This window comes from Polyodon spathula, chromosome 23, assembly GCF_017654505.1.
Source record: "Polyodon spathula isolate WHYD16114869_AA chromosome 23, ASM1765450v1, whole genome shotgun sequence".
NCBI classification, from domain to species: domain Eukaryota; kingdom Metazoa; phylum Chordata; class Actinopteri; order Acipenseriformes; family Polyodontidae; genus Polyodon; species Polyodon spathula.
The window spans coordinates 10,468,846-10,481,820 of NC_054556.1; the positions used below are offsets into that span (position 1 = coordinate 10,468,846).

At 38.2% G+C, this 12,975-nt stretch overlaps 1 protein-coding gene across 1 annotated transcript; it reads right to left on the reverse strand.

Annotated features, from left to right (window-relative positions):
- Positions 1-676: 676 nt before the first annotated feature.
- Positions 677-12,975, reverse strand: LOC121298051 (protein SSUH2 homolog). The gene is made up of 13 exons (XM_041224803.1): positions 12,672-12,975; positions 9,998-10,041; positions 8,626-8,724; positions 8,212-8,290; positions 7,669-7,798; positions 6,752-6,812; positions 6,222-6,343; positions 5,748-5,810; positions 3,666-3,748; positions 2,757-2,849; positions 2,168-2,273; positions 1,969-2,076; positions 677-1,259 (listed from the first exon to the last, which is right to left on the reverse strand). Exons 1-13 carry the CDS (start codon positions 12,812-12,814, stop codon positions 1,116-1,118), a joined length of 1,275 nt encoding a protein of 424 aa, XP_041080737.1. The 5' UTR covers positions 12,815-12,975; the 3' UTR covers positions 677-1,115.

Here is a 12,975-nt window from a genome sequence, read left to right on the forward strand (position 1 = left end):
TGACATTATCTGGTTTCTCACTGAATTGGGCCCTTTGAGTGGTGTCTGGTTTGTTTCAATATAGATGTTTTCTGTCTGTCAACCCACCCCCACCCCCGTGTCTAGCACAGCAGAACCCAGCTTTCCAATTGGTTCAGGTACTCCTTGACTCAAAGTTATACTGTAGTTACAACAGAAGATTTGTTTTCTCAAGACGCTCAATTGTGATTCTAGGGAACTTTTTTTTTTTTTTGCTGCATTTGTGGGTGCTGATTTGTAAACCACACATGATGAAGAATAGGTGTTGTGTACATGCTAAAGAAAAGCTGTGCAACTCCTCAAAGGTGAGAACGTGTCTAAGGTGGTAAAAAAAAAAATTCCCTTTTCGACGATCTCTGATATAGTTTTTTCCCCATGCTTCTAGTGCTCTTTCAACAAATGTTAGTCATTGACCTAAGAAATGCAGCAAACACCCTGGTCAACCAGAGCTGAAAATAACTGAAATAAGATCAGCGGAAAATGAGGAAAAATTTCAACAGACCTACAAACGTATGCATTGAGAGTTCCAATCTGGTGGAACTTGAAGTCATCCAAAAATAAATGACAACCCCAAGCAAATACCCTCCACTTAAAGTAACTGAAAAATGACTGGACAATATGCACTAATTGACTAAGAAACTGAGAACATGTCTGGAAATAAACAGTAACAGAAATAAAAAGTTTTATGCATGGCAAATATCAAATTGTTATAAAGCAATACAGTCTAGTAGCATATTGTGATCCTAAAAACATACATACTGAATAAGGTACTTTTCTTACATAAGCTGTGGTCATCCCATAGGCAACAAAATTCTTTGGGGTACATTTGGTAACTTTTATAAAAGCCAAACAAAATAAACTCCTGTAAATACAATAATTATAGAAATCACAAATAGAAAAACAGTAGATCATGATTTGCATTTTAGTGTACAGTTGAACTGGAATGTGTGACCATGCAGCTTTGATAGTACAGTGATCAAGTTATGCTATAAAAAGAAGCGTATACAGATTTGTTTCTGCTCATTTCTGTCAACATATATTGATGGCATAATGTATCTCCAATGCATCTGACCTATGAAAAGTGTACAATAACATAACTATATTATTGTGCAACAGCAACACTTTGCAGGGTAGTCATCTGTGTAGACTTTATGCTCCGCTCCATAGACAAAGTAGATGTAGGTCTTCTCTTTCCAGGTGTAGTGGACACGTGTGACAGGAATCAGTTCAATGCTTTGCCTCTGAAAAACAAATATTTAAAAACAACTTTCTTTAGAAGTCTAACAACTGCTTCTGCTAAAGAAAGCAGACTTTAAGGTTCCAAAAATATTTATTTCAAAATCTAAAACACACTACTGGGTACATGACGTGAGCAACTTAAGATAGAACAAGATTTAAAAAAGCTCTCTTCCCTTTTGCCACAACACAGGGCAAAAGAAAAGGTGTGGCAAATAGTTCTATAATTACCAACTGAGAAACGAATAGAATATTGAAGATTGTTGACACTATACAATATGGAAAACGGGAAAGGTACAATGATTTACAGCTTTCTTGTTTTTATCCCAAACCTCATGACGTAAATGCTATGGAAATATTCCTTTAGAGTACCATAATGTAAAAGAGTCTGCTTATTTCAACAGTTCACTTCGCAAGCACACCTTAACCCTTTAAAAGGTACAGTGCAAGTGCCCCACAAAAATAAAATTATGCTAACTTTCTTATTTCTGCAACAAGGTGTTTAAAATGAAGTGACAGGTTGGATCTGGTCATCCAAATTGCCAGTTCCCTTGTGATGCTTGAGTCACTCTCAAAAATGCGTTTTAAGAAGAACCCATTTGTACAACTGCTCAATTCCTTGTGTACCTTAAGGGGTTAAACAAAGCCCACGCACTGTAAATAACACAGTCTAATAATACAGCATGCTTATTTGCCATGGCAAGTAATGCATACCTGCTGGAGAATTCGGGACGTTGTAACAAACTGTGCTTGGTGTTCTCTCACTGCCCTCTGAGAGGCTTGGTTAATGGCGTTGTCAGGGAAACTAACAACAGGATACACCTGAGACAAACAGGAAGAAGAGCGGGAGATTGAATATATAAACATGCTGTTCAGGACACAAGGAATTGAAAAAGAAGAGCTTTCTCCTCACCAGATACTGTGTGTCAGTAAAAAGCAGCTCCCCAGTCACCTTGCTGATCTGATCAACAGGGAATCCAGACCGTTTGTCTGGTACAAATTCGAAGATGTGGTTCTTCCTGTGCAAAGGAAAAGAATGAAGTGCACCGTTTTAAATGGAAAAAAGCTATAATACCTGAAATGCATAACCCTTTTGTGAGTTTCAGCACCTAAATGTTCATGAAATATGAAATACACCTGTTAAGCTGATTTAGGTATTGCATCATGAGCAGGGCAAAGAGATGATATCCATATTGTCCATACTGTCCCATATTGCCAGGATTTAATGTGTATTTAGTGTTTAAGGCATACTAAATTTAATACATCATAACATAAGTATTCAGTAAATGGCTACTTCTCCCTTTTGTATTCAATGAATGGTTTATTCATCACCTTACAAAAGTAAATACTGCAGAACCGGTAGTTCAGCCTTTACTGACAAAATAAATACACACATTCTGATATTCTATTACCGCCCCCTTACATGAATAGTGGAATAAGCGCATTGTGCAAACAGTAAATGCTGTAATGATCCCGTCAAGAATTATAAAGCTGAAGTTTACCACTCCACAATGAGATTAATGAAGAACAGAAGCTGTCCTTTTCCTGTGCAGGTATGACATGTTTTTGAACCTCTTCCTGAACATTCTGTACATCTGCAAAGAAACAGGTTGAAAAAGGATAGCATGTAAAATGCATCAAATAATACTGTGTGTCTGTTCAAGTAGTACAGCATACAATTGCAGGATAACAGCATTGGGAATCTCAATGAAGGTGAATTGCTTCGACTTGTTTTATACTCATATAGAACGTAACTGTATTGAATTGTGGGAGCTGCCCCGCCCTTATGCGCGTTTTGTGTTTTATGTTGTCTGTTATATGTATGTACGTATAGGTGCATGGAGTGTGGGTTATCACGAGTGATTTAAAATATACAGTTGCATTTAGGCACAGGGATTGCACAATCACTCCATGTGCAGATTAAAGTGAGTATTAGTATGAAAGCACGGGGAGCACAATTAGTTTACGTGCAGATGTACTGAGATTCCAATTGAATGACTGATTAGCAATCAAGTCTCGCTATAGCTGCATAAAAGATGCAGTGTTTCACTCACTTGGGGTTGGGTGTACAATAATAACAATTGCTACGCATCCTGGAAGACCAGCACGATACTTGTTGTTTCATGTCTGTTTTGTTTGTCTATTTATTTTCGCCAGCATGCCGTTTTGTTTTATGTTTTGTGAAAGTCTTTTGGTTTGTTTAAAATCTTTTGTTTAATAAAAAGCTGAGAGCCTTAGCATCTCAGTTGCACCCCACAGTTGCCTTTGTGTGTTGTTAATTAATTTCCTGGTCTCACATCACCACCAGTCATCCTGGTCTCATGAATATTTTCAGATTGGCAGACTGGGTTTATTTAACCTTCAGCTATAGCATAAATAACCTAATAAATACATATGAAACCACTACTCACCTGACACGTCCCACGCCATTGCAGTGGGAGCATCTGTTATTGGACATGCGACTGCCAGAGCCATTACACACCCAGCACTGCATCTGCATTTTAAACAATAAAGTAGTACTGGTCTATAACATGGTAAAATAACATAAAGGCATTATAAAGAGTAAGTTGCAAGATTCCAAAAAATAGAGTGATATTTGTTCCCAAGTGTTGCTACAACTGCTTTAAATAATATACCTGGAATTTCTTTTTTCATTGTTATCATCCTTTTAACTTATGACTTCAGTCTGTTGTAAAGCTATTTTCAAAATGGCCGCTCTAGTGCACTGAGCTTTCAGATCTGTCCTCTAAATCAGTGGCGTGCAAACTTTTGATATGCCCCCCACCCTTTTCTTGACATACATTTTGTCCAGATTTAGCTAAATACATAAATGTAACAAACACATTCTTAAATTTTGAAATTTGTATTTTCAGGTATAATTTATAAATGTTGACAACGCGTATCACAGATTCAACATTCAAATCTTCAAAACTTATTTATTTATTTATTTTTAACACTTGGATTCAACATTTACCTTTTTGCCAGCTAAATCTGAAGCTAATATGCAAATGAGCCCCTGCCCACTGACGTGTCTCATTTGGCGTTGTAATAATTAGCTGTCATTTATGCATTGTGATTGGGGAGACCTGTGCTGGCTATCAGATGCAAGGTCGGGGGGGGTGTCATGTCTCCCTTTTTGAGATACCTATCATTTTATTAAGTACCCGAGTGGGTCGAATACTGGGCAACCCCCTAAGTGTCAGTGAGGGATCAGCCAAGTATCTGTGAAACCCGAGCCATACGGAAGACCGGAGGCTGAGGGACACTGTAAGGAGCAGCACCTTTTATTTGTAGTTTTGTTACTGTGTTTTATTTTCCTATTTGCTTTCACCTTTTGTTTGTGGAATATTATTTGCAGCACCTGTGAGTGCAACTTCAACTGTGTCCATCCCTACCATAGTTGGTAACCTCTGACAGCTACACATTTACCGTTGTTGGCATTTGAGCTAAGGCATCAGAGCGCCCTCTGCTGGGAAAAATAAAACTGTGCACCCCAGTGGTGTTTCAAATATACTTTGTCTCCTGTGTCCAGTGAATTCCCCACATCCTCTCACAGTTTTTTAAACGATCCATCCTTTAAAAAAAAAAAAAAAATAATAATAATATTTACAGAACTGCCCGTTTCATAGTCGCACATCTCCCCAGGATAGTGTGCCCAACACTTTGCGCAACACTGCTCTAAATCAGAGCAGCGATTAAATAAATAAATAAATAAATAAATAAAAACATAACAAGTTCTCTGGCTTTTCTGTGCTGTACCACATCATGGATCGATACTGCTGTTACCTGTTTGACAGCGTGGACAACCTTGCATTATAAGTGCACTCGGTGGCCATTTTGAAAAAAAGCTTTGAAAACAGATTGTAAGTGTAAAATGTTGTCTGGGTGTTACCAATGAAAACAAAAATGACAGGCATATTATTTAAACAGCTGTAGCAACAGGTGGGGACGGGTAATGCTAGATTTTTCAGAACCCCACTACTTACTCTTTAAATCAAGACATCTACTAAAGCATGGTAAAAAACATATGAAGTGACCCGACTGCAGCAGTATGGGCTGACACAACTGACTCCTGGTTTTCACTTTCAGGAGCTGGACAAATTCACTGTTAATAACCTGCCACAACCCAGAGCCACCATGACCTACCAAGGCAGTATTGAACTTCCCAGTGATTACAGCACCTAATTCCTATGGGGATGGGGATGATAGCCGTGGAAATCTGCAATAAAGGCTGTCCTCCAGAATTTACCGAAGAAACTGCATTTACACACAAGTATGTGCTACATATAGATTTCTTTGCCAAATACATTTCTTATAATATTAAAAAGGAAGTATAAGCATATTATTTGAAATGTTACTCAGTAGTAGAGACAGCATTTTTGCTTTATTATGGTCATTTGAATTAAACACTGGTACCGGTACTTTCTAAGGGTTAGCCATTTAAATAAAAAATTGATATAGCTGTTAATATAGCATTGTTATGCTATACTTACCCATCCACTTGCTATACATTTCTGGCAAGCAGATTTACCCAACGCCAAACAGTTGTGACATCCCTAGGATATAAAAATAATCAATTGCATTTGTTATCCAGCAAATACATTGTATAGATGTGCTTCAACAATCAACACTATGACATTTCTCTTGCAATAAGTGATAGCAGAGAGTTAAACAAGGGTAATTACACCTCACCTCTGACTGTATCACACAAACACTGGAATACATAAGTGCCATACAGTAAATGGAATCACACCCCAATATTTATTTTACTATATTTACACCCACAAAGCTGAAATATATGAATATGTATTCCCGCTGGTTTACATTACACAACTCTCTGTATTTTCTACCACACAAGATAACCTAGTTAATGATATGACCTTTCAACACGGCCCTACCTACCACTTCTGTCTCTATATTGAAGCAGCTTGTGCCACTCTTGTAATTGTCCATCAGTACATCTCTACCTTGACAGAGGAGGTGTGAGGAACTTGGATGGTGCGTTTTCCATTCTGAAACATAGCCGGGACCTGAACAGCAATGTCCCATGGGGCAGGGACACATGATCCATATGAGTCCACCACCTGACCTGAGAGAGATGAGCAACACCTTTCAGTGCCAGAGACATAAACCAACCTGACTTTATAAAACAATGTACAAAAAACAGCAGAAATGGCTACATTCAAAAGTGGACCAGCACAACACATAATCACAATAATAATAATAATAATGCACCTAGAGGTGTGCAGAGAGTTATAATATTTGCCAAATCGTTATTTTTTTCCACCCTCCAATGTGATTTACACACTGGGTATATCACCGCCTAGGGACTGCATGGTGTATTTGTATCATTTGTCTTAAAGGTATCCATCACTGAAGCCTTCCTAGTTACAGTCCCTTCACTCAGTATGCCAAAGAGTAAAACGGCAGTCCTCAGCACGTCCTCGATTCATTGCCCGTTATGCGTCCAATTAGTTTGTTCTTGTTATTTCAGTACCTGTATAAGGCACACTGGCCCACTCTGTTGTTCTGGACTCAACGAAGGTCTCCAGGCGATACTTCAAAAGGACAGAAACAGTTCAAATAAAGGCTGGCATGCACTGCAGTATTCCTCAGTTTTAGGAGAATCTATTGCTTCTATCTATGTTTTCACTTAGAAAAACTAAATGTTTCTTCACTAATTGGTAATAAAATTAAACAATCAAATATACATCTACTGTGGCCTAATGTGTGCATCTTTCATATAGGATCACGCTAGACAAAAACATATGACTAGGGCTGTATTTTTTTCCCCACAGTAACAAATTGCTTATTTTACAGTCTAAAAATAGGTGTTTCAAGATATTTCACATTCAACAAAATATTCCTAAATACTTAAATGCTTACCAAAACAGCAAATGTTAAATTGTAAAATATTTAATTGTATATGCCCTCCTTTTAATGACATCAGTGAATTATCAAACAAAATAAAAACAGAAATAAATGTAAAAATAGGTGAAATGTCTCCTTCTTCTACTGAACAGAGCAATTTCTGGCAGAAATATTTCCGATCTTTGATGCAGCTGGTGTCTTTTTCATTGAAGACATTAAGAAACCGTGAAGCTCTGTGCAGTGTGTTCAATCATGTACCGAAAGCAAACTAAAATCAGCAGCTAGGTTCCTAAATACAGTGTAACAGGATGCACGTCAATACCGCAAACCTTTGCCGCATTGATTTTTAAGTGGTAAAAAATATGTATATTTACACCATTTTTTCAGATAGAGGAACTTTCACTGGGAATTACATGGGTAAACTTCACGGAATTTGTGAAATCCATGAAAAAATACATCCTTTCACATGATGTATGATTTACTGCAATTATTTCTTAGCTTTCTGTATTAGACTGACTAAAGAATGGTAGCAAAGGTACATACCCTGTATGTATCGTGTGCCTGAAGGTCTGTAAACACCAACTCTTTGGCAGGACGAGAGCTGTAACAGCACTTACTGGAAGCATACTCGATGAAGGCATCTTTAGCAAAGTCTTCACTGATAGAAGGAATCCTGAAAACAGACAAGCTATGTCAGCAACAGACATCACACAGGTGTCAGTAGCAGGAACATATGCGTTACTACCTACTTGAAGCTTTCCAACAGAACATGTACAGTTATCACTAGAGTCTGTTCACTACATTCTTATATAGTTTCATAGTTTAACCTTTACGTTTTGAAAATAAATTTTAAAAGTACATTTGCGTTCATGTTTGAGCTCCCTCCTTGCCACTGTGCCTCTAATACTTCATGCAGCAACTTTAAAAACAGAAAGAGGGCAGCTTTTCTAAATGGATTTGTTATATTTAATAGCGTTCCCACAGAGCTGATATTTTTTTAATATCAGTGTATAGGGCATTTCACCTTTAAATGGAAAAGAAGAACAAGTGACAGACAAATCACAATACACCTAAAGAAGACCTTACTCCCATTGTCTCTCAGGAAGTGAAGGCACTCTTCCTGGGCTGGACAAACCAGGGTTTGGAGGAGGAATGCATTTTCCTTCTGTTGATAAAATCAAAAGAGTGTGTTATGAAGGAACTGTGAATGTGTACCTTTCAATATATGCAAAGTATTACAAAATGGTTTTCCACTAGGGGTCCATTCCAGCCTTCCATCTCCAGATGCCTGGGTTTGAATCTGATCTAGGGCACATGAATGTAGTGATCTCAATCTAGACCCCAGTGGACATCAGTCCATGTTACAAAACAACCAAACAAAATGGCCAGGCTGTGCTTGACAGGGGGTGTTCAGGACTGAGCTGTGCATATGGAGCTGTCAGGGGATTGCATTGTGTCACATTTATTATAAGCCAAAAATTCTCAAAAGTGGTGGTTTACCTCCAGAGCCTGTTCCTTCATATCCAGGTACATTGTCCATCACCTCACCAGGGGGCGCTGATGCTCCTGCACCCTGAGGCAGGTCAGGTGCAAGCACACCTGTAAAGAGGGCAAGAGGCCACCAAACACCATTCCTGTAAAAACTCTAATGTTTGCAGGAAATAAGCAATTCAGTTTTTTTCTTCTTGCTGCTACATACTACAATATTTACTCCACAGTTTTTTAAGTACATGTTTTGTTGATACCTTTTAATATATATAAGATTGGCCACGTGTGACGATTCTACAGGTTTTGACTGTATGTTTACACACCCCCACGACACAGGCCAAAAATTTGGAGGCAACAAATGATTTACAGAACAGAGGTATCTTGCTAGACCTGAATAAATAATCATCTCCTTTATAAAAGTACACGAAAGATTTAAAATGAGCAAGACATCTCACAGGTAGAATCTCAAAAGTGCAGAGGTACCCCAAATATGAATGACAGAGTGGAAAATTTGTTCGATATTTTACCCCCCACAAATGAGTTTCCTGGTACAATATCCAATGGCAGTCATTAGCCAGAAACCTATTTCTGAGAGTAAAAGAGAAAATGTACTACACAGTCATTCCACATTGGTAGTAAGTGAAACACTTTTGGGTTGTCACTGCACACATGGGTCTGTTCATTCAAATATTTTGTATATTTTTAAAGAGGGTTGATGACATACTTAGGGATACCAATATATTTAGTGAGCAAGTTGCCCTACAAAAAGAACATTTCGCCATACCATTATACTTTTTAAATGGCTTGCTCATTAAAATCTTGTGTTTGTTTTTATTGCAAGATAATTATTAAGTATGGGGTATGAGGGGTCTGGACAATAAACCCCCACTACTGTGATTCTGCAAATGATTTGTTCTGCAACAATATTTGGCTTGTCTTGCTGTGTATCAACAGACATGAAACGGAAAACTACTGTAATGCATTTCTGTGAATCTGATGATGTAACTGACTTCTTTACAACCAGCTGCTGCATATTCGCTGTATTTCCCAATACATAAAGAATGCTCAACATGGATAAATCATAAGTTCTGCTTTCCCCATTGTTTTCATCATAAGTTCCCTTTTTATTTATTTTTCAGCATTACATACAAATCCTGTGTGATTTTACAAAACAATAATCCAATATAATAATGTAATGGTGAAAAGTTAAAGTTTTACTTATTTATATACATGCAGTAAATCTGTATGAAAAATATTGTGAAGAACGAGGAGAAAATACCTACTGTATACGTGCTTACGCCATACCAAAACTACAATGCACAGAAAATCCGTCAACATGTTAATTCAAAAGCCACGGCAAATGTATTAATAGCAAAAACTGTACCTGGATTTCCAGGACCAGGAAATTGAGGACCATCATCTTGATCACTATAAAAGAAAGTATATACACTTTAAACTAACGTTCTTGGTTTTATTTAAAGAAACATCTACGCTTGACAAGGCTGCTGGAGATATTGTAATACATGAAGCGGAGGTAACTGTAACTGACCGGTTATTGGGAGAAGTTACACTCTTTGATATCTAAAATTTATATGGACAGGAAAGCAGTCTCGTATCAAACTCTCTACATTACATTATGTGACAACTGCAGGAGGGTTGTCTTTGCCAAATTTCAAAAATTATTTTTGGTAATTTGTCCTGCGACCTACCACAGTCTGGTTTGATCCTAATATTCCCGTCACGGCAACAGCTAGAAGAAAATTTAGTATTCCCACAGATAGGTCAAGATTTAGTCTATTCTGGCTTTCCCCTCAAACAATGTAAGTTATGCTTTGTCATCTCTCACCTAATTACTGCATGGCGCTTAGCTGAAAAATATACAAAACTTCAAACAAAATGGCATACCCACTCGCCTATATTTCATAACTTTACCCTCTTACCCTCAGGTGGCCATCCCTTTTCTTTTCCGCAATGGAGGGATAGGGAGATTTATACTGTTTGGGATGTTTTTTAAATATAACTGTCTTCGCACATTCCAAGATTTACAATTACAATTTACCGGGCACTTCTTTCTTCTTCTATCTTCGTCTCCGTTCTGCAATGCGTGGGTATGGGGTACCCTGGGGGACACTGCCATTTCATGCATTATATGATATGCTGCACACAGGGGGAAAACGAGGTGGATGACTTCCACAGTTTATACCCACCTATTAAAGGCCTCATATAAAACCTCTGATGCTTGATAATATCTGGAATAGGGGCATATCTCCTGCAAACAAAGAATATGTTGGGATACTGTTTGGACTAACCTGAGTTGTGCCTCCAAGAATCCTAACCATCAACTAATCCATTTTAATTTCATTTATAGAACATATTTAACCCCTCGTAGATGCTACCAAATGAAGCTCTCCCCTACCCCTGTATGTGCACTTTGGCCCATGGAGCCACAGGCACATTCTTGCACATGTTTGGGGCGTGTCCAGACATGGCGGCATTCTGGGAATGGGTAGCTTCAGCTTTGTCTAATATTCTAGAAAAAGATATTCCTCGCTCTGTTCCGGTTCTATTACTGAATGACAGCTCTTCTTTTGACCTATCTCTGCAGCAGAAACAGATTTCGTTAGCTGGCCTCACAAAAAGATGCTGGCTCTTTGCTGGCTGCCTCCGCACCCTTTCATGGCTCCAACTGGACCCTCGCTTTTCTTGACATTATTTATTTGGAACTTTTTATTGCCCAGGTCCATGGAGCTAGGGAGGGGACTGTGCAGGCCAGGAAAGCTGCTGTAGATTCAATCAGAACTGTAATAAATCTATACCCAGCTACTACTGACTGAACTAGGTCCCCAAGGTCCATTATGGGGTTGTTTGGGAGGGAAGTTGCCACTCAGGGGGAAGGGGAGGGATACAATTGTAAAAATGTTGGTAATTTCTTGTTGTATTGATCTATTGCTGTTTGTTCCCCAAATAAAAGATCTGATCCAAAAAAAAAAAAAAAAAAAAAAAAAACACGAGTCAAGTTATTAGCTAAATTGAATATTAGTGTCGTGTAACCAAAAAAAATAATGAAATAAAACCAGTCCTATTCCACGCACAGTCTGAAAAGAAAAATGTTCAGCAGCTGACTTTTCAGCTGTACTGTATACTGTCGCTTTCTCAAGTACAGCGCGGAACAAAACAGCGAACCCGACTGTCAGGTTGCTCGCCGACACAGCAGCCCCACCTTCTCTCATATTCACATTCAATAATAAACGCTGATGGCAATGAAACAGGTTGAGCTGCACTAGCTTTCCAGTTCTAAGGCAGCATATGTACAGACAGTATCAACAAAAATGGTTTCGGATCAAATAGCTGGGCTTGAGCTGTACACTCAAGCCTACAGGCGTTGCATTGAGCACTGAAGCCTGCGCAACACCTATAAGCGCTGGTACAACATTCCTCAAAGAAAATACATCCGGTTTGCTTTAGCCATTTTAAAAATAACCATCTGTAAACACACAGGAATTCCCCAGATTTGAATTATTTCCTAATCTATTATTTTTAGTATGGTAGTTACTTTGATTTAGCTACATTAGCTGTAAGTGCTAAGCTGCAGTGGCAAGTCATTCCAGAACCAGGAGAGTAGTTTAAAGCCAGAATCTGGCGAACACCATGTTCTTTTTAAACAATTTCCAGCTGTTTTCAGCTTGATAAAATGTCGGAATAATGCCAACTAATGCCTCTTCAGAATGCAGTTCTGTATTTAAACGCACTAAAACTCTACACTACTTGGAATTAAATGATAAAACCACTCTGTTGTTGTGCAAGTCGTAAAACAATGGCCTTTAACTTTCGAATCTAAAACATAAAATCTAAATTAATCAAAGAAGAGGGCGAAGTTATCACAATTAGGCCCCCACTGTCAGTTTTTAGAAAACACACGGTTAAATATAGTATCGTAGTTTAAAAACAAACAAAACAAAACAAAACAAAAACGTCGTAGGACAACACCAAACCGTAGTGTACAGAATATGCAAGTGACGTCCTATGTTTTACTTGAAAATATCGTTTTTAAAACATACCTTAACAAATGTCTTTTGTCCATTGTTATCTCAGGCCCCTTTGGTGATGCGTGCAGGTTGCTTGCGCATTGAGAAACGTATATTTCTCCCTCACAACAACGTGTAGTTTTAAGTTTCACTTTTACTAAAATGAAACCTAACATCCAGGAAGAAAACACAGGCAGCCAATTGCACAGACTGCATTTCCTACTACACAGAATAACCACCCCCAAACAAGAATAATTTTAAAAAGTTGTACAATACTTGGACTTAGTATGTATCTCTAAAATGCCCAGTCAGCAGCTGCAATAAACGTTAACGAGCA